Source organism: Podarcis muralis, chromosome 12 (genome assembly GCF_964188315.1).
Source record: "Podarcis muralis chromosome 12, rPodMur119.hap1.1, whole genome shotgun sequence".
In the NCBI taxonomy this organism is placed as follows: domain Eukaryota; kingdom Metazoa; phylum Chordata; class Lepidosauria; order Squamata; family Lacertidae; genus Podarcis; species Podarcis muralis.
This window is the reverse complement of record NC_135666.1, coordinates 46,983,064-47,010,574: the sequence shown is the minus strand read 5'-3', so window position 1 is coordinate 47,010,574 and position 27,511 is coordinate 46,983,064. Positions and strand designations below refer to the sequence as shown.

Genomic DNA, 27,511 nt, shown 5'->3' with positions numbered 1-27,511 from the left:
TTCTCGATCATCTCTGTTGCCAAACGTTTCAGCTCCCAAAAATTGAAAACCCAGAAGTAAGTGTTCCGGTTCTCGAACGTTTTTTGGAAGCTGAATGCCCGATGCGGCAGACAAGCGGCTTCTGATTGGCTCTTCAAATTGCAAGGTCCGTATAGTTAAAGCCATGGTTTTCCCAGTAGTGATATATGGAAGTGAGAGCTGGACCATAAAGAAGGCTGATCGCCGAAGAATTGATGCTTTTGAATTATGGTGCTGGAGGAGACTCTTGAGAGTCCCATAGACTGCAAGAAGATCAAACCTATCCATTCTGAAGGAAATCAGCCCTGAGTGCTCACTGGAAGGACAGATCATGAAGCTGAGGCTCCAATACTTTGGCCACCTCATGAGAAGAGAAGACTCCCTGGAAAAGAACCTGATGTTGGGAAGGAGAAGGGGACGACAGAGGACAAGATGGTTGGACAGTGTTCTCGGAGCTACTAACACGAGTTTGACCAAACTGCGGGAGGCAGTGGAAGACAGGAGTGCCTGGCGTGCTCTGGTCCATGGGGTCACGAAGAGTCGGACATGACTAAACAACTAAACAACAACAACAAATCATCCACCAAGCAGGACTTTCTTAATGATATTTGAGCCAATTATCCTTTCATAGCTTTCAGCCAATCATGCTTCTTCTGCTGTCCCATTTTATTTCCATGCTTTTGCATATTTACTTGCCAAATCATTAAATCACAGAGGAAACAGTGGGACACAGTAGAGATGTGGCTTTTTTTAATATTAAAAAAATATGTATGTCATAGTTTTTCAAAAGAACAGTACCTTCTGACCCATAGCTCCAGGAAAGCCTTTTTGCCCCTGTAACACACAAAGGATGGAAACAGTGTTTGATCATGTTTATGTGTTATTTTAAGGACAGCAATAAAGATACAGCAGCAACTACTGCAAGAAGAAAAGTCCATTTTGTCTTCCTATTTCCTCTGCACATTCTAGATTTCTAATGGGATTCATCTGGTACGACTTTTCTCAAGAGGTGCTTTGATCTAGCTGCAAATTATTGCAGCCAGCTCACTTATTCCCTGCAGAGAGATTCAGGGTCTATTCCCCATCACTTTTACATAAATAATGGCACTTCGTTGTTGTTGTTGTTTTGAGTCAGTAGGCACAGATCAGGCTTCCTCAAACTCGGCCCTCCAGATGTTTTTGGCCTACAACTCCCATGATCCCTAGCTAGCAGGACCAGTGGTCAGGGATGGTGGGAATTGTAGTCTCAAAACATCTGGAGGGCCGAGGTACAGGATGCCTGGCACAGATCATGGGAACAAAGGCAGTCGATTCAGGCTGACCAGCACCCAAAATCACAAGACTACTGTGTTGACTCCTACACACTTGGATGACTCCCTTTGTAGGCAAAAGCAGAAACAAAACATTTTTAAAATCCCAAGCTTTCCAATGATAACAGCAAATTTAGTGCCCTCCAAAACCCACAAAGTTTGGCTGAAAAACAGAAAACTGGGAGGAGTAAAAATGTCAGCCTAGCCGAGTCCCTCACAGCTTATACTTTATACTTTCTCAGTGGAAGATATGACTAGTGTTACTGGATTTTTTTTAAGGTAGTCAGGGTGTATGTGTGTGTGTGTGTGTTTGTGTGTGTGAGAGAGAATGAGAGAGAGAGAGAGAGAGAGAGAGAGAGAGAGAGATGACGGAGGGCAGCTTGCAGATTTAACAGGTAGAATAAGAGAACAAGAAGAATGCAGAAGAATTTAAAGAAGGCTGGAAGAATTTAAAGAAGACTGGAAAATGTTTACTGAGTGTATGGGTGAAACTTGTCTTCATTCAAAAGCGCTGGTAGCATTAATTCCACAGTGTAAATAAGATTTGATGGATGTAACATTGAATTACTGAATGGTTTAGTTCATGTAAAATATGCAGGGATGTATTACCACAGAAAAGTAAGAAGGGAAGTAATTGATTTAAGGTTGCTTAAATGAATATTTTGAAATGTAATTTAGAAAATTTAATAAAATTTAATTATATATATATATATATAGCCTACAGGTTCTTGCCTGGACATCTTAGGGATTTTAATCTCCTTTTTCTTTTAATTTACAGACCAATAGATGTAGAAAAATCACCTACATATAACAGAAACCACGATGCTGTGAGTGGGGAACATGGCGACCACCAGTTGTTGGTAGATTACAACTCCCTGACTCATCGGTTTAGTGGAGCTGATGAGAATAGGAATCCGGCAAAATCTGTAGGATCACGGGTTTCCTAACCCCGCATTACTTTATTTTTGTGTATGTACGTGTTTGCTGGCAAACTGATAGGTGTCAAACCACCAAGTTTGATACTGGAAGGCAACACGTAAGGAGATAATCTAGTGCCCACACCTCTACAATAATCCATGTTTTATTTCCATTCATTCCAGCTGATAATGATCTGGAAGGATATTTATAAAAAGAGCTCAGATTTTCATTAAAGATTTCTTTTCACTCTTACCTTTATTCCTTTATGTCCTTGTTTACCATATCCAACTGCACCACCATCGCCCTAAAGCAAAGTTACATTGCATCAGTGTTTCATTTTCGTTTCCATCTACCCTTTTGGAGGCAACAAAGGTCTTCTTTGCTTCCATTTTGTATTAATAATCGCAGAAGCGGAAGAAGATTTTGACAAATCTAAACAAACAGAGGACTACAACATCCATTTCTCCTCCTACTTTCCATAAATACCTTTCATTTATTCCTATAGTAAGATGAGCTCAATTAATACTCCTTCTGATAAATTTATCTGCACTGGGGGTATTTTTGGTGTGTTTTTTTTTTTAAAAAAATAATTTCAAGATTGTAATGATCAATTAATTAATTAAATTTTTATACTGCTGTTGATCCAAAGATCTCAGGAAGATTCACAAGATAAATAAATACAGGATAAAAATTACAGGAATGTAAACAAAATAATAACAAGCAAACCCTTATTCCCCGGCGTCCCGGTGGACCTCTCTCCCCTTTTATTCCGGGGCCGCCAGGCTCTCCCTGTTAAATGAACACAAAATTGGCATTGTTATAGGATTTCGAATGGGATACATGTCCTCTCAGAATCCCTTCTCTCAGAATCATGACTTTAAATTTGTAAAACCGGTATCTGGAGATAACCTCCACCGCAATAATCCCAAAGCTGTTCCCAAAATACCTCCTTTGCTGGCTAAATTGCCCTAACCTGTCAAGTATCTCCTTTGTTATGTAAGCGAGGGACAATCTATTGCCACAAAAACTAAATTACTGAGGGCACTTTTAGGAGATGAGTGTCAGTATGACCTGACTGGAAGTGATGTTATCAAGTAGTGTCTCTGCATGAAAGAGAATAGGCTCACAGGTTTTGGAACCATGCAAAGTCAAAGAGAAGAGGCTGCATTTTAGATTTAACAGCTTTTGGGGAACTGGTTGTATTCCCCTAGACATCTAATCGGTGAATTTGAGACATTTTTTGGAGTTGCATATCCACTTATGCCCGGCCTCTATATACGTGTAAACAGTGCTTTTTTCTGGGGGTACGCATAAAAGGTATAGGTAAAGGGACCCCTGACCATTAGGTCCAGTCATGGCCGACTCTGGGGTTGTGGCGCTCATCTTGCTTTATTGGCTGAGAGAGCCGGCGTACAGCTTCCAGGTCATGTGGCCAGCATGACTAAGCCTCTTCTGGCGAACCAGAGCAGCACACGGAAACGCCGTTTACCTTCCCGCTGGAGCGGTACCTATTTATCTACTTGCACTTTGACGTGCTTTTAAACTGCTAGGTTGGCAGGAGCAGGGACCGAGTAACGGAAACTCACCCCGTCACAGGGATTCGAACCGCCGACCTTCTGATCCGCAAGTCCTAGGCTCTGTGGTTTAACCCACAGTGCCACCCGCATACCCCTCAACATTTAACTTTGGTCTTATTGAGGGGCTGTATTTCAATATGAGAAGGAAAATAAGAGTACCCCTAAACATTTTTAAAGGAAAAAAGCACTGTGTGTAAATAAAACCATATATCACAAAAATGCCACAAGCCTCCAGTGACCTGGGAGTTTTACACTGCTCAGGGAACTGGGGCAAACTGAGATTAATTTCATTGTCAACAATGATGCCACAACATACTGCATCTGTGATCAAAATTGCAACAACCTGCTGAAAACTCAAAACAGGCATCACAGATAAATTTCATGTCCATGCAGTTTTACTCAGTAGGGCAAATCATATATTTACTATATGTGAAAACAAGAACCATTGCTATTTCCCCCCTCCATATCTGAATGAACAGGAAACCTCTCATTCAGACGGGGTGCAGGGGTGAATTTGGCTGTCTGGGTGTCATGCAATTAACACATTTGGAAAATAACTTCTGATCAATTCCAGAGCATTTCTACTTGGTGGAATTAAAAGACAATGTGTGAACTGAAACAGGCACAGGAGCCCACATGTGAATATATTTAAGAGGAATTTGCAAACAAATTTTATAACTTAAAGTATGGATGCTCCTGAGGAGAAATTGTATGGATATGATAAAAGCTCGCCGCATCCATCCCCTGGCTGTCTAAATTCTAACCTGGTAATATAACCTTCACATTTGGACAGCTTTTTTTTAGCCAAGTATAGTGGTACCTTGGTTCTCAAACTTAATCCATTCTGGAAGTCAGTTCCAAAACCAAAGCGTTCCAAAACCAAGGCACGTTTTCCCATAGAAAGTAATGCAAAACGGATTAATCCGTTCCAGACTTTTAAAAACAACCCCTAAAACAGCAATTTAACATGAATTTTGCTATCTAACGAGACCACTGATCCATAAAATGAAAGCAATAAACAATGCACTGTACTATAAAATAAATAAGACAGTATTATAGATGATGAAAATTACGGTAATTTTTTTATTATTATTATTACCTGCACTGATGACAGTCATTGTTTGGATGGGGGCCTTTTATCCATTTGCATAGTCACACAATCAATCAATCAATCAATCAATCAATCAGTAGCTGAACTGGATTCCACACAACCACAAAAACAAATGCACTGAAAAAGCCTCAAAAACAAAAACGCACAATAAATAGCTAAAACAAAAGCACCAAACTTAATCTGCTTGACTTCCAAAATCTTCAAAAAACCAAGGCGCAGCTTCTGATTGGTGCAGGTACCCCGGAAACACTGACAGCCGCATCGGATGTTCAACGTTTGAAAACACTTACTTCCGGGTTTTCGGCATTTGAGAACCAAGGTACCACTGTAAAATTAACCTGCTGGATTCTCTGGAACATACCTTATTGCCTTTGGTTCCCCAGCTCCCAGGAATGCCTGGTGGACCTGCCACTCCCAGGTAACCCTGAAACAAAAGACAGGTAAAGGTAAAGGGGACCCCTGACCATTAGGTTCAGTTGTGGCCGACTCTGGGGTTGCCGCACTCATCTCGCTTTCTTGGCCGAGGGAGCCGGCGTACAGCTTCCGGGTCATGTGACCAGCATGACTAAGCCGCTTCTGGCGAACCAGAGCAGCGCACGGAAACACTGTTTACCTTCCCACCAGAGTGGTACCTATTTATCTACTTGCACTTTGACGTGCTTTTGAACTGCTAGGTTGGCAGGAGCAGGGACCGAGCAACAGGAGCTCACCCCGTCGTGGGGATTCGAACCACCAACCTTCTGATCGGCAAGTCCTAGGCTCTGCGGTTTAACCCACAGCGCCACCCGCGTCCCAAAACAAAAGATAAAACAGGGCAAAACTATGCATCTGGGTAATTACTCAGCATAGCATTTTTCTTTTAATGGGCCACCATCCAGAGGGCTGCCCCCCCCATGGAGGTTCCTGCTTGGGGTGGGAATAGAGGGAGACTGTCTGTCACACACTCAGATCGTGAGCCAACTGGAACATCCCACACCAATGGCAGGGGGTCACTCCCAGAGGTCCTGCAAGTCCATTTTGACCCCCAGTCAGTGGGCTGGAGGGAGGAGACATCAGCCAGCAGGGGCGCTGCCCAATAGCTGGATATTTGCCACAATGCCCCATCTACCTCCACGATGAACGTCATCAAAGTTGTGACTATGTTGTACCCGGGTTTTTGGCTCCTGTGGGCTTGCACCCCTGTGCCTCAGGGACAAACTAAAGTTGTAAGGGGATGTCTTGCCACAGTCAATATGGAATCTGTTTTACCAATTGACTCTGGACTTTATTTCACATTGTGATAGAGAGATTAGATAGATAGATAGATAGATAGATAGATAGATAGATAGATAGATGATACCAGTGCTTTTTTCTAAAAAAAAATATGTTTAGGGGTACACTCATTTTGACTCAAGAAAAGCACCATTTTATAGTTCAAATCGGGGGAAATAAATATAGTAAACGGACATAAGTACGAAGATTCACAAAATATTTAGGAGTATGCGTACCCCTGCATCCCCCCCCCCAGAAAAAAAACATTGGATGATAGGATTTTAGTTAATTTAAGCTGATTTGAGATTAAAAAAAACAAAAGAAAAGAAAGTGTTTACATACAGGAAACCCTTTGTTTCCTTGATTTCCTTTCATTCCCTTCACGCCCTGGATTCCTCTCACACCCTAGAAACATATTTGACAAAAACAGAAAACTGAATATGAACAAATCATGTTTTCAGCACAGACTCTCTCAATATCCCTCAGAAATAAACCTGAATATTTTTAACGTTGACCTGTGGACCTTTAAATCCTTGCTGTCCAGGAAAACCGCTAGGACCACGGGGCCCTTGTCTTCCCTGTAGCAAACAAAAGCAAGAAAAGGCCAGACTTAAAATCTTCATTCATGAAGAAATAAGTTGAATTAGAGACCAAATTACACTGAGGCCAGACAGTTTTCTTTGTAAGACAATCTAATATATTGCCATCATGATAAAACAGCACTCCTATATATATATATATATATATATATATATATATATATATATATATATAATGCACACATACCTGGGGGCCAGGCTGGCCTCTTCGGCCTTGATGTCCCTATGACAAGAAAATTGCAATAAGTTAAACATTTCTATTTAGATCTCACTTTAACTAGCCTATGTCCACTTGGATATAAGTACCATTGAGTTTAAAAGGGCTTACTCTTAAGAAAATGTGCGTAGCTCTAGGATGCTGTGTGACAAACCATTAATAATAATAATAATAATAATAATAATAATAATAAATATATTATTTATACCCCACCCATCTGGCTGGGCTTCCCCAGCCACTCTGGGCAGCTCCCAACAAAATATTAAAATACAGTAATGCATCAAACATTAAAAGCTTCCCTACACAGGGCTGCCTTCAGATGCCTCCTAAAAGTCTGGTCGTTGTTTTTCTCTTTGACATCTGATGGGAGGGCGTTCCACAGGGTGGGCGCCACTACTGAGAAGGCCCTCTGCCTGATTCCCTGTAACTTGGCTTCTCGCAGTGAGGGAACCGCCAGAAGGCCCTCAGCGCTGGACCTCAGTGTCTGGGTAGAATGATGGGGATGGAGACGCTCCTTCAGATATACTGGACCAAGGCCGTTTAGGGCTTTAAAGGCCAGCAGCAACACTTTGAATTGTGTTCGGAAACGTACTGGGAGCCAATGTAGGTCTTTCAAGATCGGCGTTATGTGGTCTCAGTGGCCGCTCCCAGTCACCAGTCTAGCTGCCGCATTCTGGATTAGTTGTAGTTTCCGGGTCACCTTCAAAGATAGGCCCACATAGATAGCACAGTCTCCACTCTCCTTCATTCAGAAGAAATAAAACCCCTGGGATCTCACACTGCTTGGAGACTGGAGTGGCCTGCAACAATATGTTTTCCATGCCTGGTGCCATTTAACAACTGTGCAGCCACACTTTGAAGCATCCGAACCTTCCGAACACTTTTTGAATTTAGCTTCTAATAGAATGCAATGGTGAAACCTCCCTGCCCCTCCCAACAGAAGATGCAGCCTATTGATTTCAGTGTCCAGACTCTGCCATGAATCTGGACCCACAATAACTCTTTTCTCGGCCTCAAGACATTTCCCAGAATCAAGTGGCAAAGATTTAGAGAAAGGGGGAAAGTCTCACGCAACTGCAATTCCAATATTCTCAAAGGGACTTCTATTTGTGGAAGAGGGAGTTTAGGGTTCTCTGCCTATTGCTGGCAGTAGACCCAGTGATAGGACAGTTGCAGTCTGCCTTGCATTACCACCATGAAGTTCTTTCACAGGGAAAACAATGTCAGCATCTTCGTTCTTTGGCTCTTACTCTGGTTCCTTTCAAGCCGGGGAATCCCGTGGGGCCCCTTGGTCCCCTCTCACCCTGAAAGCAAAACATTTGAATTTAAATTTAAGTTGCAACATCTTTACGAGCATAAGTCCCCTGCACTATGAGGCCAAAGGCCCATCTGGTCAGTATCCTGTTCTCACAATGGCAACCAGATGCCTAAAGAAGATAGTCCACATAGGAAAATTCGTCTTCTCAAACTCATAGCATGACACCTTGCCAGATGTTGGCAAGTAGGATAAAATACGTTTCATTGTGTTATTCATGCTGCATGTGAAAACCACTGGTCTGTTTACAGAAATTAGAAACGGGAGCTTTGGTTATGAGGCGACGTTGTTATGGGCTGCCTGCATATTTTAGAAAAAGAAAAGCATTACTCTGCAAAAATGGTTTCAGTAACTATCCTGCAGCCCTCCTGGTCCACTGGGAATTTGAGAAATGAGCTCAGGAAGTTAGCAGGGCCTGGCCTGGAGTTGGGGCTTCAGGACCCTGGACAGCGCTACAGGTGCTCGCCTGCAAATTCTTGGCATTTATTTGCAAATACAGCGGTACCTGTTGTGACCCGTATCCAAGGACACGAGCACACAACTAGCACAGTCCAAACAGAAGCTGAGCCTTGAAGTGTAACATCTACGCCAAATTTATTGAGCACAAAATCAAACATAACATAACAAAGAAAACATGGCTTCTCTGTCTTTCTTCCTTGGAGATAGAACTGCAAAAGCAATAGCTATACAGAACGGAACAGCGTATATCAATTTCCGCTCACAAGACTCCAACAATCAGTGCTGGAATGTAAACACAGACATGTGACGTGTAACAATCCCACACATCTGCAGCACGGGAGACATGGAATTCCCAACATCTCTCCTGCAGCTAAGGAAATTGGTGTGGGAGAGAAGCAAGAAGAACCTGGTCTTAGACCTGCGGGAACCCGTGTTGCTTATTGTTATGTCTGTTACTCATATTTTATCAGTTCTGCTAGAGCTGTAAAGTAATAAATCCTTAACATCATTTGAAATGGGCTGATCACAGCTTGGTTCAGAAGTGGGAGAGGTGTGGTTGCCACACTAATCATACACATCAATGCTCAGGCGTTTATTATAGTATATTTCTGTAGAAACTACTTTTCACAGGCAAATAATAAACGAGGCATATAAGATGGTATTTTACCTCTCTTCCTCTTCCCCCTTCTAAACCTTTTGGTCCTGCTATGCTACTATCTGGTCCAGGAATACCCTAGATGAAAGGGAAAGAAATGTTAATGTTCCCACATTGTTTGTTTGAGAGAGAGAGAGAGAGAGAGAGAGAGAGAGAGAGAGAGAGAGAGAGAGATGGGGGAAAGCACAGGTTCTTAACCTCTGGTCTATGGACTCATGGGGTCTGTAAATCTCTCTCTCTCTCTCTCTCTCTCTCTCTCTCTCTCTCTCTCTCTCACACACACACACACACACACACACACACACACACATTGTTTCCTTGATTTCTTTCCAGCTACCATGAAGATTGTCTTTGTGGGGGGAAATCTGGGGACGGGGTTCACAACTTTCATCAGATACTCAAGTAGTCCATGACACACACCCCGACAAAGGTTAAGAACCACGGGTATAAACAAAACTTTGGTTTCAAATTGTGGAGCGAAAAGGAGCCACCTGGTGTCATTGTGATGTCAGGTGGTTGACAGGGGAGAAATCCTAACAGAGGGATTCCTCTCACAGTAGCCAGAATTTCCTGGGAAGGGGGTTAAAACCACTCTGGGAATTGTAGCTCTGTGGGGAGGATGGGGGAATAGTGATCTCCTAACACCAGACCCTCCAAGTGTCCCTATTTTCCAGGGATGTCCCTGATTTAAAGAATACGTCCTGGTTTCTGCAACAACAACAACAACAACTTTATTATTTATACCCCGCCCATCTGGTCATCCATCTTGCTCCCGAAATGTCCCTCTTTTCCTTAGGACGTCCCTATTTTCATTGGAGAAATGTTGGAGGGTATGGAATTATCTGAAACACCCCCCCCCCCAGCCGTCTGAAGGCAATCCTGTATAGGGAAGGTTTTTTAAAAAATGTTTAAAGTTTTATTATATTTTTATATATGTTGGAAGCCGCCCAGAGTGGCTGGGGCAACCCAGTCAGATGCGTGGGGTATAAATAGTAACATTACCATCATGGAACGGGACATCCCTATTTTCATCGGACAAATGTTGGAGGGTATGCCTAACACCTCTCAATGCCCTCAGCAAATTACGGTTCCCAGGATTCAAAAGTATACTGCAGATAGGGGCTCACTGTTCCTGGTTTGTGTGACACCCCCCCCGAGTCCTGCCATGTTAGCAAAATCATGCTCACATCACCTGTTCAATGCAAGCGCCGCTAGCCTCTTGCCGCAGTCAATATGATGAGAGGCTGCGGCTGAATTCCCTTAGGAAAAACAAAATTTTGCCCAAAGAACTGCAGGAAGTGGCTGATAAAGAGATTGCTGCCCTTCCCCAGGACAGCTGCCCAGTGAGGATCCGTAATCGATGTGTTCTGACCAGTGGCGTAGCGTGGGGGGTGCAGGGGGGGCCGGCCGCACCGGGCGCAACATCTGGGGTTAGGGCAAATCCACAGGTTAGGGGGCGCAAATCCACGGGTTAGGGGGCGCAAATTACTTGCCTTGCCCCGGGTGCTGACAACCCACGCTACGCCACTGGTTCTGACATCCCGTCCATGAGCTGTAGTGTGGCGACGGAGGTTAAGCCGAATTGTCTTCCGCCATCTGGCTGACCAAGTGCAGCTCTCTGGAGTACAGAGAGCAATGTGGTGAGCCACCAACAAGGCTTTTCTTCAAAAAAAGACAAAACTGAATTCTATTTCAACTCCTAGGAGGAATTAAAGACAAGTGGCACTGTGGGTTAAACCACAGAGCCTAGGACTTGCCGATCAGAAGGTTGGCGGTTCGAATCCCCATGACGGGGTGAGCTCCCGTTGCTCGGTCCCTGCTCCTGCCAACCTAGCAGTTTGAAAGCACGTCAAAGTGCAAGTAGATAAATAGGTACCACTCTGGCGGGAAGGTAAACGGCGTTTCCGTGCGCTGCTCTGGTTCACCAGAAGCGGCTTAGTCATGCTGGCCACATGACCCGGAAGCTGTACGCCAGCTCCCTCGGCCAGTAAAGCGAGATGAGCGCCGCAACACCAGAGTCGGCCACGACTGGACCTAATGGTCAGGGGTCCCTTTACCTTTTATATAAGTTGTAGCATGTAAGGAGTTGCGGAGGGAATAGACCCATTGGTAGAAGACCCTTCGCTAGAAGGGGGCAACTTGTTTACTTTTGTCAAACCTTCCACACTTGCTCCTCTTGCATATTTAAAAATGACATGGAAAAATAAAGCAGTCCCACACTTGCAAAAAGAGAGAGAGAGAGAGACAGAGAGAGAGAGCCAAATGCAGATACAGAATCAGGGCAGTGAGCAGAGTCATTTCCTTCTCTCTTGCCTCTGGAAAACAAAACTTACTGGGTCTCCTCGGAAGCCCTTTTCGCTGCGATCACCAGGGAGTCCCCTTGGTCCTGGGCTGCCCTTTGAAGAATAACAGTGCATGAGAGCTTTAGGACAAGAAGATATAAGCGAGCCATTATTTTGTGTGATTGATGTGTTTGGCATCAAACGGGCTGCTGTTTAGGCTCAAGGCAGACATAAAGTTTCTCTGTTAACAGAAACAAACTTTCCATGTTAACAAGATTAAAAGCAGCTCCCACGGAGGCTCAAACCCTTATCAGCGCCAGACAAAGGCCATTTCATTCTCCCAAGCAATTAACCGAGAGTTGCTTCTCTTAACTACTTTTTTTTTTAATGCCGGGCCAGTTATTGCCGTGTTTTTATTGCTGTTTCTATTTATGATATTCATTTTATTACTTTTGCTGAATTATTGTAAAATGTTATGCTTTTATTCTTACTGTAAAGTCGCCCTGGGAAAGTTTCTTTGACAAGTGAGCTACAGGTATCTAAAACGAGCAAATGAAATTACCTGGCCGCCTGGGTCACCCTTTTCTCCTTTAATTCCTGGAGGTCCAGAAGAACCCTGAAGAAGATACATTAAATGGCCTATAAGTATGCGATTAACTCTATGGGGTGGGTGGGATATGTTTGCTAATTCAGACAGAACACTGAAAGGCAAAACGAAGAAATGAAAATCTTACTGGCTCTCCATTAACGCCATCAAATCCATTATCCCCCTTGTTTCCCTGCAAGAACACAAAAAAACAGGAATTATCTGCCAAATTCATCTCAGTATTAAGCACATGTTTACAGGCACTGTCGGATCTTGCAAATTCTATTTCAAAGACCCCAGCAGAGTGCTTTGCAATGAGTTCCACAAGACCCAGCAGTTAATACATTAATTAATGTGCTGTTTAATACAAAACATAACAAAATATGTACAGCATTTTTCCCCTAAGTATTTTCCTCCATTGTTGTTATCTGATTATTATTATTTAATTGCTTAAAGGAACTCCACAGTCGAGCCCACCACTCTGAAAACTTCAGAACCTCAGGAACTGAAGTTCACAAAATAATTTTTATTAGTGTGACAGCAACGGGGGCCTCATTTCTGCATTACTGACAGCACAATCCTATGTGTGTCTGCTCAGAAGTAAGTCTCATTGAACTGAGCAGGACTTACTCCCTGGTAACTGCATGCAGGATTGCAGCTGTAAAGCAATGTGACGGCTGTTTTCCCGCTGTTACTCTTCTAACACCCCCAAGTAAAGACCTACAACACATGTGGTTAGTGCAGATTGTATGCCTGCATTCATTGACTTCATTTATAGCTCAGCTGTTGACTGGCTAACGAAAAGCTATTTCCATAAACTGCTTAAAAAAAACTTTTAAAACCTGGCAGCAACAAGAGTTAGAAGTTACCCCAAACACCCTCCATTAACCAAATGTCTCCTGGAACAAAAAAGACCTCAGCTTAACTTTCTAAAGATTAAAATTAAGCTAGGCTGCTCGCACAGAAGAACACATCCCAAGATAGTGACACAATTCCATAAGAACATAAGGAGAGCTTTGTTGGAGCAGATCAGAGTCTACTGCAGCATCCTGCCTCCCCAAATGGCCAACCGTTTGCCCGCAGGAAGTTCACAAAGAAGAGCGCAAGGGCAATAGTCCTCTCTAGCTCATAGCGGGTGGCGCTGTGGGTTAAACCACAGAGCCTAGGACTTGCCGATCAGAAGGTCGAAGGTTCGAATTCCCACGGCAGGGTGAGCTCCCGTTGCTCAGTCCCTGCTCCTGCCAACCTAGGAGTTCGAAAGCATGTCAAAGTGCAAGTAGATAAATAGGTACCGCTCTGGCAGGAAGGTAAACGGTGTTTCCATGCACTGCTCTGGTTCTCCAGAAGCTGCTTAGTCATGCTGGCCACATGACCCGGAAGCTGTACGCCGGATCCCTCAACCAATAAAGCGAGATGAGCGCCGCAACCCCAGAGTTGGCCACAACTGGACCTGATGGTCAGAGGTCCCTTTACTTTTACCTAGCTCATACTACTTCCAACCCTGGAGCTGATCCAAATCAGGGTGATACAGGTCGACCCAGGATTCCGCCAAATTAGGTTAAGGCAGCTCCACATTGCCCTGGCCGACTTGGGTCCACTCAGAGCCATCCGGGGCTATCGAAAGGGAAGGCAGTCTTGAGGTGAGGGCAGCAGCGAAGAAGGAGTCATATGCAGGCAGTCTGTAAACAACTCCTTTCTCTCTTCCCCCCTTCCCAACTATGAATTTATTTCACATTTTAAGCCAGAAGGGTGGGGCAGCGTTGCTTAATTGGTTTCCCAATACCACACATCACTTCTGTTTACTGACAGGGGAAGGAGCGAGGCAGCAGAGAGCTTGGTGTGATGTGGGCACAGCAGCAAAGCCAATCTGTATACTTACATGTAAGTTACATGTAAGTCCTATGGTGGCGCTGTGGTCTAAACCACTGAGCCTCTTGGGCTTGCTGATCAGAAGATCGGCGGTTTGAATCCCCATGATGGGTTGAGCTCCCGTTGCTCTGTCCCAGCTTCTGCCAACCTAGCAGTTCAAAAGCATACCAGTGCAAGTAGATAAAGAGGTACCGCTGCGGCGGGAAGGTAAACGGCGTTTCTGTGTGCTCTGGTTTCCGTCACAGTGTCCCATTGCACATGAAGTGGTTTAGCCATGCTGGCCCCATGACCCGGAAAGCTGTCTGTGGACAAACGCCGGCTCCCTCAGCCTGAAAGTGAGATAAGTGCCGCAACCCCATAGTCCCCGTGACTTAACCGTCATAGGGTCCTTTACCTTTAACTTTTACCTATGGAATTCAGTATTCCAGGTGAGTGGAGTTAGGGCTGCAGCCTTACTTATGAGTAGCGTGGTTCATTTTTGAAGTTTCATGCCGTGGTTTTGTTAGAGTCAACAGCGATAGAGGGCCATATTTGATGGTACCAAATTTGTCATACCACCATTTGCAAAGGATGCTCATTTAAGACACGATCACACATTCATAACTTATTCAGGAAAGAAGGAGAAAAACACTTTTCTGTACCTTTCGGCCCACTATTCCTCTCTGCCCCTGAAAAGGATCAGAAGAGCTCATGTCAATTTGAGGACCGTTAGACACAAGAAGATCGCAAGGAACATTTCGCTATGCGTTAGAAAGGAGGAATGCAGTTATAGCTGATGCTTGCCTTGGGTCCTCGGTTACCACGGCAACCCTTGTCGCCCCTTTCTCCATCTGGCCCTGGCATCCCTCGTGGGCCCTGGCGACAAAATAAGCACAACCATTAAGAGAGGGAAGTTGTGACAAGCAAGGATTGGTACCCCTTTCAGTTAGGGGACAAGAGAAAAGTGAAACTGCTATGATGCCGTACACACCCAGTTGAATCTTTTTTTGGGGGGGACAGCAGGCATCACCCTCCATTCAAGCCATCCTTGAAATTCCAATAATAATAATAAAAATAATAATTATTATTATTATAAGTGGTTTCCCCAGCCACTCTGGGCGGCTTCCAACAAAACACTAAAATACAATAACCTATTAAACATTAAAAGCTTCCCTAAACAGGGCTGCCTTCAGATGTCTTCTAAAAGTTTGGTAGTTGTTTTTCTCTTTGACATCTAAGTTTCAGAAGAGTCTTGCCATGTGGCTTGGAAAGGCCTCGTGTTTCAGCAAGGCAAACCCAGAGCACCTTCTACTCAGAGATAGAGTTGCGCGCCCTTTGGATTCTGGCCAATATTTGGAAATATTCCACTCCCCCACCCAACCCAAAAAATGTGTGTATGTAACTTAATAGCTTACAGCTTCCCCTTCTTCTCCTAAGTGTCCTGGACTTCCTCTAACACCTTGAAGGCCCTAAAATGGAGATCAAGGAGACTTATTAACACCAAATATCGTTTTCAGAGCACACGGAACTATCAGAGGCTTTTGAGGACAGCGCCTCTCCGGTTAAAATCCAAATTCCTTGCCTTCATCCCATGTCTTCCTGGGTCTCCTGCTTCTCCCTCTTCACCGACACATTTGCAAAACACACAGCAACATGTTCGCTCGGCAGTATTGGCCTGAGAAAGACCAGAATGGCGGATGAAATTGATGGACTATGCAGAATTAGATAAATTAGCAGGAAGGTTTGAAACCTGTGGGACCAGAGATTCTTAGAAGACTGGAGTAAATATGCGAACTCTTTGAAAAGTAATTGTAATGAACAGATTACGCTAGTAGGACTGCAAGCAGTTCTGTAAGGAGGAGTATTTGAAATATCAAGAATATGAGGAGAGTTATTAGTCAATGATAATTAAGAGTAATAGATAAATTAAGAAATGCAGAATAAGCGATAAAGAACGGAAAATCATCAGAGGAGTTGACGGAAGTCTAAAATATTGTATAAGATAAGAAGTTATGTTACATGATTGTTGGAAATGATATGTTTAAAAAACCAATAAAAATGTATATAAAAAAAGAGAGAGAAAGAACGGAATGAACTCTTAGAATTCTGAAGTGCAATCTGTCACACTTTGGGAACAAATTTGTATTGGATTGCTACACCAATATGACACAATGACAGGATTCCTCTACAGTTTTTAATCATGCACAGTTATCAACTGCCATCACATTGCTGCTGTTTTAGCCCCAACCCAATGAAAGTTAGTCATACTATTTGCTCAAGGTGCCTTGCCCCATATGCATCTATTCAGTTGCTTTGATCTGCAGAAGTTCCATTTTTGCAAGTGCCACATTAATGTCCATTGTGCAATTGCAAGGATTTCTTCCTTTACTTAGCCAGGCAGAATATGGGCTTTCGAAATCCCTGCCTGTTGAAAACATATTTGTATCAGCAAGCCTATTCAGAAATATAATTTTAGTTACCTAAATCAGCTTCTAAAACTTTACTTATTTTATATCTGTTTTTAATTATGATGATTTCATGTATATTGGTTTTTATATGCATTTGTTTTTAACGATGCCGGTTTTATGTGTTATACATTTTAATTGAACTGTGGGTTTTCGTTGTGGGTTTTCTCTCCAGTCTTATTTGCAAAGCATTTTGATTGAGAACTTCTATACATTTTCTAGATAAATTAAATAAATAAATATTGGAATGAATTTCACAAGTTTGGCTGCTTTTCTAGAGTCCGTTTCTAGAGACCACACAGCATCATCAGACAATTGCACTGAAGCATTTCTTGTGTTGTCCTCTGATTTTTTTCCATGATTTGCAGTGATTTAAGGGGGGGTGCCACTATATATTTGCTATAGCAACACCAGCCTGGCCATTGTTGTTGTTTAGTCGTTTAGTCGTGTCCGACTCTTCGTGACCCCATGGACCAGAGCACGCCAGGCACTTCTGTCCTCCACTGCCTCCCGCAGTTTGATCAAATTCATGCTGGTAGCTTCAGCCTGGCCATTAGGCACCCGCAAAACACTTTTCAGGCTTTTAAAGGGAACAGCTCCCTTAATCAAAAGCTTCCTGTCTGCAAGTTTAGCCTAAATTATTGCTTCCCTGTTCAGCACAGCTGGTGGATTACTCCTGAACTGCCCCTTTTACAGTTCAGTTTTTCAGGGGCAGAGGGGTGTTAATGTACTGCTTTACAGTGGTACCTCGGGTTACATACGCTTCAGGTTACATATGCTTCAGGTTACAGACTCCGCTAACCCAGAAACAGTGCTTCAGGTTAAGAACTTTGCTTCAGGATAAGAACAGAGATCGTGCTCCGGCGGAGTGGCGGCAGCAGGAGGCCCCATTAGCTAAAGTGGTGCTTCAGGTTAAGAACAGTTTCAAGTTAAGGATGGACCTCCGGAACGAATTAAGTACTTAACTCGAGGTACCACTGTATTTCAATGTTATCACCTATTTTAATGTAATAGGAACAAAAGGGAAAACACAAGCTTTCAGGTAACAATGGAAATTATTATTTTTCTGAACGGAACTTATTTCTTAGCAGACATTATAGAAGGGTAGAGGCGGGGGGGGGAGCATTGCTGGATAATATAACACTATATTCTGTCCTTTGTATAGCCTTCATTTTTAAGCGATAGTAAAGCAATCTTTCACAAGGGACGGGGGTGGCGCTGTGGGTAAAAGCCTCAGCGCCTAGGGCTTGCCGATCGAAAGGTTGGCGGTTCGAATCCCCGTGGCGGGGTGCGCTCCCGCTGCTCAGTCCCAGCGCCTGCCAACCTAGCAGTTCGAAAGCACCCCCGGGTGCAAATAGATAAATAGGGACCGCTTACTGGCGGGAAGGTAAACGGCGTTCCGTGTGCTGCGCTGGCTCGCCAGATGCAGCTTTGTCACGCTGGCCACGTGACCCGGAAGTGTCTCCGGACAGCGCTGGCCCCCGGCCTCTTAAGTGAGATGGGCGCACAACCCTAGAGTCTGTCAAGACTGGCCCGTACGGGCAGGGGTACCTTTACCTTTAAAGCAATATTTCAGCACCATTACAGAGCTCTAGTGCAGAAGCAACCTTAGTAGTAACTGATTTAGGTCTCACTCACTTAAAAAAAAGCCTGATCTGCCTTCTCCCTGCTTAAGCCTTGAAGGTTTCAACAAGACCCATTGAACCTAGTGGAATTTAACACCTGTAAGTTGGTTCTTTGGTGATTTACTTACCACGTACTTGGACAGATGACTGGCAATATTTCTCATGCCAATATTCAATTGCGTCCTGTATCCAAATCCTTTCCCAAACTCAATATATTGAAGATCGTTAATTTTTTCAGCCCCTTCCAGAACGACAGTTATCAGTGCATCCAATCCTGTTTGAAATGTTGATTGTGATTTGTGAGCGTATAACATGGAGTTTTAGAAATCAAAACACTGTCTTTTGGCTTTGGATTTGATATCCCGCTTTATCACTACCCGAAGGAGTCTCAAAGCGGCTAACATTCTCCTTTCCCTTCCTCCCCCACAACAAACACCCTGTGAGGTGAGTGAGGGTGAGAGACTTTAGAGGAGTGTGACTAGCCCAAGGTCACCCAGCAGCTGCATGTGGAGGAGCGGAGAAGCGAACCCAGTTCACCAGATTACAAGTCCACCGCTCTTAACCACTACACCACACTGAGGTCACAGGATGCAACCACCTTACTGAATTTGCACAGGTTTAGGTCTAGTCAGTGTCTGGATGGGGGACCATCTGATGCCTTGAGTTCCATGATTAAAGGAAGGTGGGTAGAAATTTAATAAATCAGTAATCACAATAATAAACCAGACTTCAGCCTTTTCGCAGAGTTTTGAGGAACACTTGTCAAATGTCGCATCCTACAGAAATTCCATGCCTCTTTCAAAATTGTCACTCACGTTTGCTCTCCTTCTTTCCTGAATTCTCTGTTTCCTGACTCTCGAATGCCGAGAAATTTCTTACTTCCTTTCGCTGCTGAACAGCCTTTATATGTCGATCGTATTGATTCCCTCAAACTCATCACGTACCTTTTTTCTTGAGCTCTTCTGATTTCTGTTCCAGGATTTCCACGTCGTCGTCCAGACCATCCGAAAATACAAGGAGCACCTAGAGGAAAGTAAAAACAACAACAGCGGTTTGTAAATGTATTAAAATTATACAATATATTGTCGGGTTTGAGTAGGCCAGGATGAAGCCAGACAGCTTACCTTTCTTCGATCGGCAGATTTGATCTGGAATGTTTCCCAAAGTGAATCCAAAAAGTCTACATTAAGGTGGGATGCATTCTTGACGGTGGTGCCCACAAGACTGTTCAAAAGCTTTTCACTATCAATTTGGAACTTTGATGTCACCAGCGGTTCTGTGTTTTTCACCTTCAGTGCCACACTGGTTTGCGACTGTGACCCTGCATTGCAGCTCACACCTGTTAAGGATGTGAGGGCATTTATAATTTTTGGAAGGTAGGTTTCCAGCTGCGACTGTCCGTGGAATATATGGTCACCTTGACTTTGTGAGGAGACATCTATTCCCACAACAACATCCACGAAGCATGCTGTTTTATGAAGAGGAGAAAAGACCGCCAAATTACTAAACACAACGGATAGTTACTTGGAAGGGAGAAAATGAAAGTGAAAGACAGAAGGTGAGAGAGATATGGATTGAGGCTAATAATCACTGCGAACCCCACAATTGTAAAAGGAGATCTAGGAGACAATCAATATCAAAAGAACTAAAAATTGAGACTGTTTGAACAAATGAATGAATGAATTCTTCGTTGCTCTGTTCAATCACAAATATGTCATCTAGCTTTGCAAGTGGTTCTTGACAGTTATCTAGATGTGTTGATAAGCAATGGGTCAAAGTTGCATTCTGGTATGGGGAAACAAAAAACATTGAGCAGGGGGAGGGGAGTTTTATTCAATGCCCCCACAATAAGACATTTATGGATCACACATGGATCAACACAGTGGTACCTCGGTTTTCGAATGTAATCCGTTCCAGAAGACCATTGGACTTCTGAAACATTCAAAAACCGAGGCGCAAAGGGCGTCCTGCAAATTTACAGAGATAATTGAGAAAAATACAGTGGTACCTCAGCGGAGGCCATTCAACTTCCGAGGCACGTTAAAAAACGGAAGTGTTTACCGTACTTCTGGGTTTTCGGTGTTCGAAAACCAAAACGTTCAACTTCCAAGATGCTCGAAAACTAAGGTACCATTGTATCTAACTTTTACCATTTAGAATCAGGTACGTGGACACCAGTGGTTAGATCAGGCACCCCAAACTCAGCCCTTCAGCTGTTTGGGGACTACAATTCCCATCATCCCTGACCACTGGTCCTGCTAGCTGGGGATGATGGGAGTTGTAGTCCCAAAACAGCTGGAGGGCCAAGTTTGGGGGTGCCTGGATTAGATTGAGGGATGGACCACCATATATCCCACTTTCCCCAAGGCCCCAAGTTTAGGGGATTTACTTGAATTCTTGAAGTGGGGATACTTACTTGTTTTATCTTCTTCCTCACAAATATCATCAACTAGTCTTTTTTTAATTACCTTCAGTTCGCTGAAATTATCAACTGTGTATTTCCTATCTGAGGAGCCGGCTATCTGACTAAGCTGCAAATGGTCGATTTTCCCTACTCCTATGGCATATATGTCAACACCTCTCTTTCTCAGATCTTCTGATGCTTTCACAACTTTGTCATGTGACCGGCCATCTGTGATCACCAGCAAAATCTGTTGGATGTTTTCGTTTACTCTGCTGCCACCTTCTGGTGTAAAGTAGTGCTTCACCCTCCCGAGAGCGGCACCAATGTAGGTCTGAAGTCCTTCCATCTGTCGGATGCGTCCGATTTTTGTTTCAAGTTCTGATTTGGCTGGGAAAATATCCAGGCTGAATTCTTCCCTATACCTGTCGCTGTACTGAGCGATACCAACTTGCACGTTGTGGCCGGTGTCAAAGGGATGAACTACGTCTTGCAAAAAACTCTTCATCTTGTTGAAGTCGCTGTTGCTTATGCTGTTAGAGCCGTCAATCAGGAATACAAGATCTGCTGGAATTCCACATTCTGCAAGGGAGAAGTGGGAGCAGAGAACCAAATAGGTTATTGTCAGGGAACTGCCATCAGCTCAGAGGTGAGAGGTGGAAGGGCAGTTATGTTACAGGGAGCCTCTGAAGATATTGAGAAGCAGTTCTTCCTCTGGTGAGGAGGGAAGCCCCGCCTCCAGTGGGGAGGGGGTGCAAGGATCAGAAGATGCTAGGGAGAGCCTCAACACCGAGCCTGAGCAAAGCGGAGGGGAGGCGAGTCCCCCTTTGCCAGCACCCACTCTGCGCAGTAGTCTTCAGCATATGTATGTTATCTAATTTGTACTTAATATATTTTTTTAAAAACACAACAACAATGATAATGATGATGATATAGCTACCTACCTGGTTTCGAAACACTGCATATATTGTCAGACAATTTGGGATACAGGTGTTTCAGTCCTTCAAACGAATTGACATAGAAGTATTTGTCTTCCGATCCTGCCATGGTCAAGAGCTCCCCAGGATTGGCTCTTTCTATCCCGATGGCATAGATGACAATGCCATGTGCCCTAAGTTTCCTGGACACTTCATCAAGTTCTGCTGCATCATGGGAGTCCCCGTCGGTTATCACTATAAGAACCTGGGGAACACTGCGGCGCTTGCGGCTGCCATGCTCCTCTGAGAAAAGGCCTTCTGAATACCTCAGAGCCTTGGCTGTGTAGGTCGTTGTCCCAATAGGCTTATCATTCTGGATGGCCTTAATGATTTCCGATTTCGTGCTGTAGGTGTTGAGAAAGAAAAAGGTTTCTGGCTCGGCAGAATATTTGACAGCTCCGAACTGAACTCGGTCCTGGCTGACATCCGATTTCTTCACCAAAGCGATCATGAAGTCTTTCATAATGTCGTATTCTCTGGGATCGATGCTTCCAGAACCATCAATGACGAAAACAATATCTAGGCGCTCGATTCTCCTGCACTCTGAAAGAATAACAGTGAGAATTGGTAGCTAATGTGTGCCCTAGACAAATCTTCATAGTAGTTTTCCTTTGTTGCAGGTAGGGATGGACAAATTTGTCACTTTCGATTCTTGTGGTTTCTCATGCTTACAAAGTTAGACTCCACATTTCCACAACAATTTGTGAATTTTAGTTGCAACAGTCACCCGGAAAATTCATCAACATTTTTGTGCGAATTTCTCATAATAATCACATTTTAGATGCAGCTTTGAGTAATATACACGTTTTTGCAAGCAACATCCCCTGCTATGATGCACTTTGTATGTTATCTTCAGTAATACATGGATTTGTATGCATACTTTACATGTGCATTTTTGGACACACTCTTGGCTGCAGGATTGCAAAATTCAGAGAAGTGGCACTTTTGAAGGATTGCTGCATTTCAGCTCTCCTTTTGCTTCAGGAAGTGCAAATTAGGTAAGGTTGCAATTAGATATGAAGTGAATTTCTCCTCCATTCTTAACTGCAAACAAGACTTGCTAGTTTAGTTGTAAGCTATTCCAAGATGATCAAACACGCTATTTGAGGTCATGCAATTTAAAGCTATAAATATGCACAGTTGTAGGTCAAAGCCTTATCCCAGGACTGCTGGGAGGCAGATGGACATACCTATTTTGGATGATAAATTCTGAGTGCCATTATATAATATTAATGTGTCCATTGATTCTGTTATTATGATATCTAATTTCTTAATCAACTACAGTCACCAGAATGCTTGCAATGAAGGGCATGCCTAGCCTAGGGCATGATGGGATACGGTAGGTTGGAGAGGATGTTAGAATTCCTGCTCCATGATGGCTGAACTCCTGACAGAGGAGACATACTGAGATTAGGGGGAATTCAGTCACTAGGGCACAAGACAACCTTAGACGGTTCGAAGCTGAAGTCGAATGCAGAGGACTTTTTACGATGCCTCTAATCCTCTCCGAAAGCGGTCCTCAAAGCTTTTAGAAAACTTGAACCAATTTATTGTCTTACAGAACCAACAGGCTTCCTCTTATGATCTGAATTCACAGGATTGTTCCCATTACAAAAAAAAAGGGGGGGGGAATAAACATTGGAAATAACAGTCCCTGTTAAGTATGGGATTGGTTCGCTTACCTAACCCTGAACATTGAGCAGATATGAGCACAAATCTTTCCCATATTATGATCTTGGCCGCAGGAATAATTTATAGGGACTTAATAATAATAATAATAATAATAATAATAATAATAATACATTTTATTTATATCCCGCCCTCCCCAGCCGAAGCCGGGCTCAGGGCGGCTAACAACAATAAAACAGTACAACAACACAACACTCTAAAATCATTCATTATAAAATTAATTCAAATCAAACCATTGGGCCAGAGCTCCGCGAAGATCGCCGAAGGAGGGAGTCAGGCTGTGCCCTATTAACTCTCTTCTAAACCAACATTTTGACATGAGCCAACACCTTTATTAAGGATTGAAATATAAGGTTTTGTCTCGGCTAAACCTGTTCCCTAACAGAGCTATTAACACCATTCGAATACTTACATTATGTCTACATTTATCATCTGGGCCTTATCAAAGTGGCTCGATGTTCTAGCATACTCCTAATTCTTTCTTACATGTGGTTATGTTTATGTCTCTCAAAGGAGACTTCATAAAATAAGCCCTCTCTTCCGCACCATGTGTTTTAGTTTAACAAGACAGCTTTATCTGAAGCAGTAAAGGGTTGGATCCAAAGAACTGGGAGAGGAAATTAAATAGCTGCAAGTGCTGTTCCATGAACACTTGCAGTGCTATAACTGACAGCTGGGATAGCTCAGTCAGTAGAGCATGAGACCCTTAATCTCAGGGTCAAGCCCCACAGTGGGCAAATTATTCCTGCATTGCAGGGGGTTGGACTAGATGACCCTCGTGGTCTCTTCGAACTCTACGTTGCTATGATTCTATGGTTTATGAATAGGTAAAGTAAAGGTAAAGGGACCCCTGACCATTAGGTCCAGTCGTGACCAACTCTGGGGTTGCACGCTCATCTCACTCTATAGGCCGAGGGAGCCAGCATTTGCCCGCAGACAGCTTCCGAGTCATGTGGCCAGCATGACTAAGCCGCTTCTGGCGAACCACAGCAGCGCACGGAAATGCCGTTTACCTTCCTGCCAGAGTGGTACCTATTTGTCTACTTGCACTTCGTGCTTTTGAACTGCTAGGTTGGCAGGAGCAGGGACCGAGCAACAGGAGCTCACTCCGTTGAGGGGATTCGAACCGCCGACCTTCTGATCGGCATGTCCTAGGCTCTGTGGTTTAACCCACAACGCCACCTGCGTCCCTATGAATAGGTAGGTTGGGTTTGATAGCAATTCTCATCCTTCCACCTGTGCCAAGGGTCCTGAGAAAGCAAAGATGCACCACGAAACCACATGGTGATCTCCTTTTCACCTGTACTGTCAGTAACATCAGTACAAAGCCATAGGGCGAAAAATAGAGAAGGAATAGGAGAACAAGGTAAATTATTCCGAAGGGACTGTCCTTCAGTGTGATAGATGACAAAATGAGCAGAGTTACTACAGCTCAGTGTTACAGTGACTTCCCTCCTTCCAACTCAGAAGCCAGAAAAACCTTCAAAACTCTTTCTGCACTGTGTGATTCTGGGACAACAAACTTGGAAAAGTGCCATCTGAAACCATGACAATATACATACAGATTGATGTATTCATTGAAAGCTGCTGTACACTCTGTCTCCCATTCCAATAATATTTTACACCTTTTAGACAGCAAAGTAAAATCCTCAATGATACACTGGGCAATAGATATTGGTCATAATATAGACATGGAAGCATGGGAACGATTGTGGAATATGGATATAAAATTTACAGCATGTTATGGTCTAAGATAAAATTATATAAAAACGCTATATCGTTGGTATCTAACACCAAGTAAACTGGCAAAAATGCATAAATCTAAGTCAAACAAGTGTTGCAAATGTAAAGAGAAAGAAGGTTCTTTTTATCATATGTGGTGGTCTTGTGGGAAATGATATGCAATGAATTGAAAAGGATGTTCAAAATAACTTTTGTAAAAAAAAAAAAAGCCCAGCTTTTCTTTTGGGAATTATAGGGACAGAATTGTATATACCTAAATTGTATAGAAATTTATTTATGTATGCTACCACAGCAGCAAGAATGCTACTTGCCCCAAAGCGGAAAGAAGCAGAAGTCCCAGTAAAGGAAGAATGGATACAAAAACTTATGGAATATGCAGAAATGGCGAAACTTACTGGAGGAATAGGAAATCAAGATAACAAACCTTTTAATAAAAGAATGGAAATGGTTTATTGAATATTTACAAACCAACTGGAAATAGATAAAAACATTGGCAGGATTATTGTAATAACCTGCAGTTTCATAAGAGTATATATTTAAAGTAGATAATAAAATGAGCAAATGAAATGAATTCGGATATGCAGAATATATATATATATATATATATATATATATATATATATATATATATATGCAGGTTTTGGTGTCCTCGGGTGTCTTCCCGTGTAAAAGTTGGGGTGTCTAGGCGACGTTTCGACGAGGTCTCACTCGTCATCTTCAGGCTGGTGCTTTCGGCTTCTTGTTACTGGAACAGAGCAGGATCTCAGTGTTTGAGTTCCTATAAATACTGTTGAGGGGTGTGGTAGCCTCCAATGTTCTGGGCCGAGAGGAAGTTCCCAGGCTAGTGTGCCTTTTCTTCTTTTGTTCCTTAGTTGCTTGAGGGATATCTTGAGTGATTTCTTGAGTGATATCCTGAGTACCACTTAGGTGGGTCATTAGGTGTGGATTAGTTGCTAAAGCCTTTGTGTCTTGACCTCTTGAACTTTGTGAAGAGTTTTTCTGAGAAGATGGCTGTACATCTACAAAGTTCAAGAGGTCAAGACACAAAGGCTTTAGCAACTAATCCACACCTAATGACCCACCTAAGTGGTACTCAGGATATCACTCAAGAAATCACTCAAGATATCCCTCAAGCAACTAAGGAACAAAAGAAGAAAAGGCACACTAGCCTGGGAACTTCCTCTCGGCCCAGAACATTGGAGGCTACCACACCCCTCAACAGTATTTATAGGAACTCAAACACTGAGATCCTGCTCTGTTCCAGTAACAAGAAGCCGAAAGCACCAGCCTGAAGATGACGAGTGAGACCTCGTCGAAACGTCGCCTAGACACCCCAACTTTTACACGGGAAGACACCCGAGGACACCAAAACCTGCATACCTATACCCGTGAAAATCTACGAAAGCATATATATATATATATATATATATATATATATATATATATATTAAGGAACTGCAGAAAGAGGGGGAAGGAAGTCAAACTCTGAAATGTTAAATTGATTGTAAAACTAATGAAATGTATAAACTTGAAAAGCAGAAATAAAAACCTTTTTAAAAAGAAAGCTGCTGTACACTCACCATCGTACGGACTGCATATTCCAAAGAGGATCTCACGTTCTAAGTGCTTCAGAACGTCGAAGTCCTCCACATAAAACACCATTTCAGGCTTTCCACTTATCTCCACCAGCTGAGTTTTATTTGCGCTGAACACCCCCAAGGAGTAGATGACAACACTTTGCTCTCTCAAAGCCTCTGCGGGTCCTCTCACCTCATCCTGCGCTTCCCCATCAGTGATCAGAATCAGAATTTTCTTGACATGGGGCCTTGCCCCTTTGGCGGGCTTAAAATAATCGGACACGGATCGCAATGCTTCCCCTGTGAGCGTGTTCTGTCCCATAGGAGACATTCTCCCAATAGCACCAATGATGTCTCTCTTCGATGAGTACTGGTTGAGTCGGAATTCTTCTTGGCTTCTGCCACTGAACTGCACAACACCAATGTGCACTCTGTCGGGACCAATGTCAGATTTGCTCACGAGGTCCATCATGAAGTCCTTCATTTTCACAAAGTTCTCAGGGCCTATACTGCTGGAGCTGTCCACCAGAAACAGAACGTCAGCTTTCTTCTCTTTGCAGGCTGTTTCAGAAAAACATGAACACATATGGATGAGAGATGGCCACAACAAAGATAGCTGTGATGGCCTGGGATTCGGACTCGGATGCTGAACCTGAGGGATTCCAGCCTGCACAGGATTCCCTGCCTCCAGAACCAGCTGAGCCGGGGCTGGGGCCTGAGCCTGAAGGGTCCTCACCTGTCCTGGATCCTCAGGTTCAGGCATCAGCTGAGCCTGCTCTGGCTCCTGAGGTGATGGAGGACCCATTGCCTGCAGGTGCTCCACTCTCAGCCCGGTCAGAGGAAGCTGAGGTTGCCTCTGGGTCCGGTAACCCTCCAGCCTCTCCTGAG

General features: G+C 43.5%; 1 protein-coding gene across 1 annotated transcript in view; it reads right to left on the bottom strand.

Annotated features, from left to right (window-relative positions):
• LOC114607754 (collagen alpha-6(VI) chain-like) overlaps positions 1–27,511 on the bottom strand; it is a 57,348-nt gene that overhangs the window by 18,844 nt on the left and 10,993 nt on the right. Inside the window, exons 5-26 of the mRNA XM_077916350.1 lie at positions 26,627–27,184; positions 21,582–22,157; positions 20,653–21,219; positions 19,361–19,704; positions 19,181–19,259; positions 18,365–18,510; positions 15,729–15,821; positions 15,562–15,615; positions 14,951–15,022; positions 14,809–14,835; positions 12,447–12,491; positions 12,275–12,328; positions 11,764–11,826; positions 9,443–9,508; positions 8,246–8,305; positions 6,972–7,007; positions 6,701–6,763; positions 6,528–6,590; positions 5,296–5,358; positions 2,973–3,035; positions 2,500–2,550; positions 817–852 (exon numbers count right to left, since the gene is read on the bottom strand). Of these exons, the coding sequence (XP_077772476.1) occupies positions 817–852; positions 2,500–2,550; positions 2,973–3,035; positions 5,296–5,358; positions 6,528–6,590; positions 6,701–6,763; positions 6,972–7,007; positions 8,246–8,305; positions 9,443–9,508; positions 11,764–11,826; positions 12,275–12,328; positions 12,447–12,491; positions 14,809–14,835; positions 14,951–15,022; positions 15,562–15,615; positions 15,729–15,821; positions 18,365–18,510; positions 19,181–19,259; positions 19,361–19,704; positions 20,653–21,219; positions 21,582–22,157; positions 26,627–27,184 (3,179 nt within the window). The remainder of the gene's footprint in view (positions 1–816; positions 853–2,499; positions 2,551–2,972; positions 3,036–5,295; positions 5,359–6,527; positions 6,591–6,700; positions 6,764–6,971; positions 7,008–8,245; positions 8,306–9,442; positions 9,509–11,763; positions 11,827–12,274; positions 12,329–12,446; positions 12,492–14,808; positions 14,836–14,950; positions 15,023–15,561; positions 15,616–15,728; positions 15,822–18,364; positions 18,511–19,180; positions 19,260–19,360; positions 19,705–20,652; positions 21,220–21,581; positions 22,158–26,626; positions 27,185–27,511) is intronic.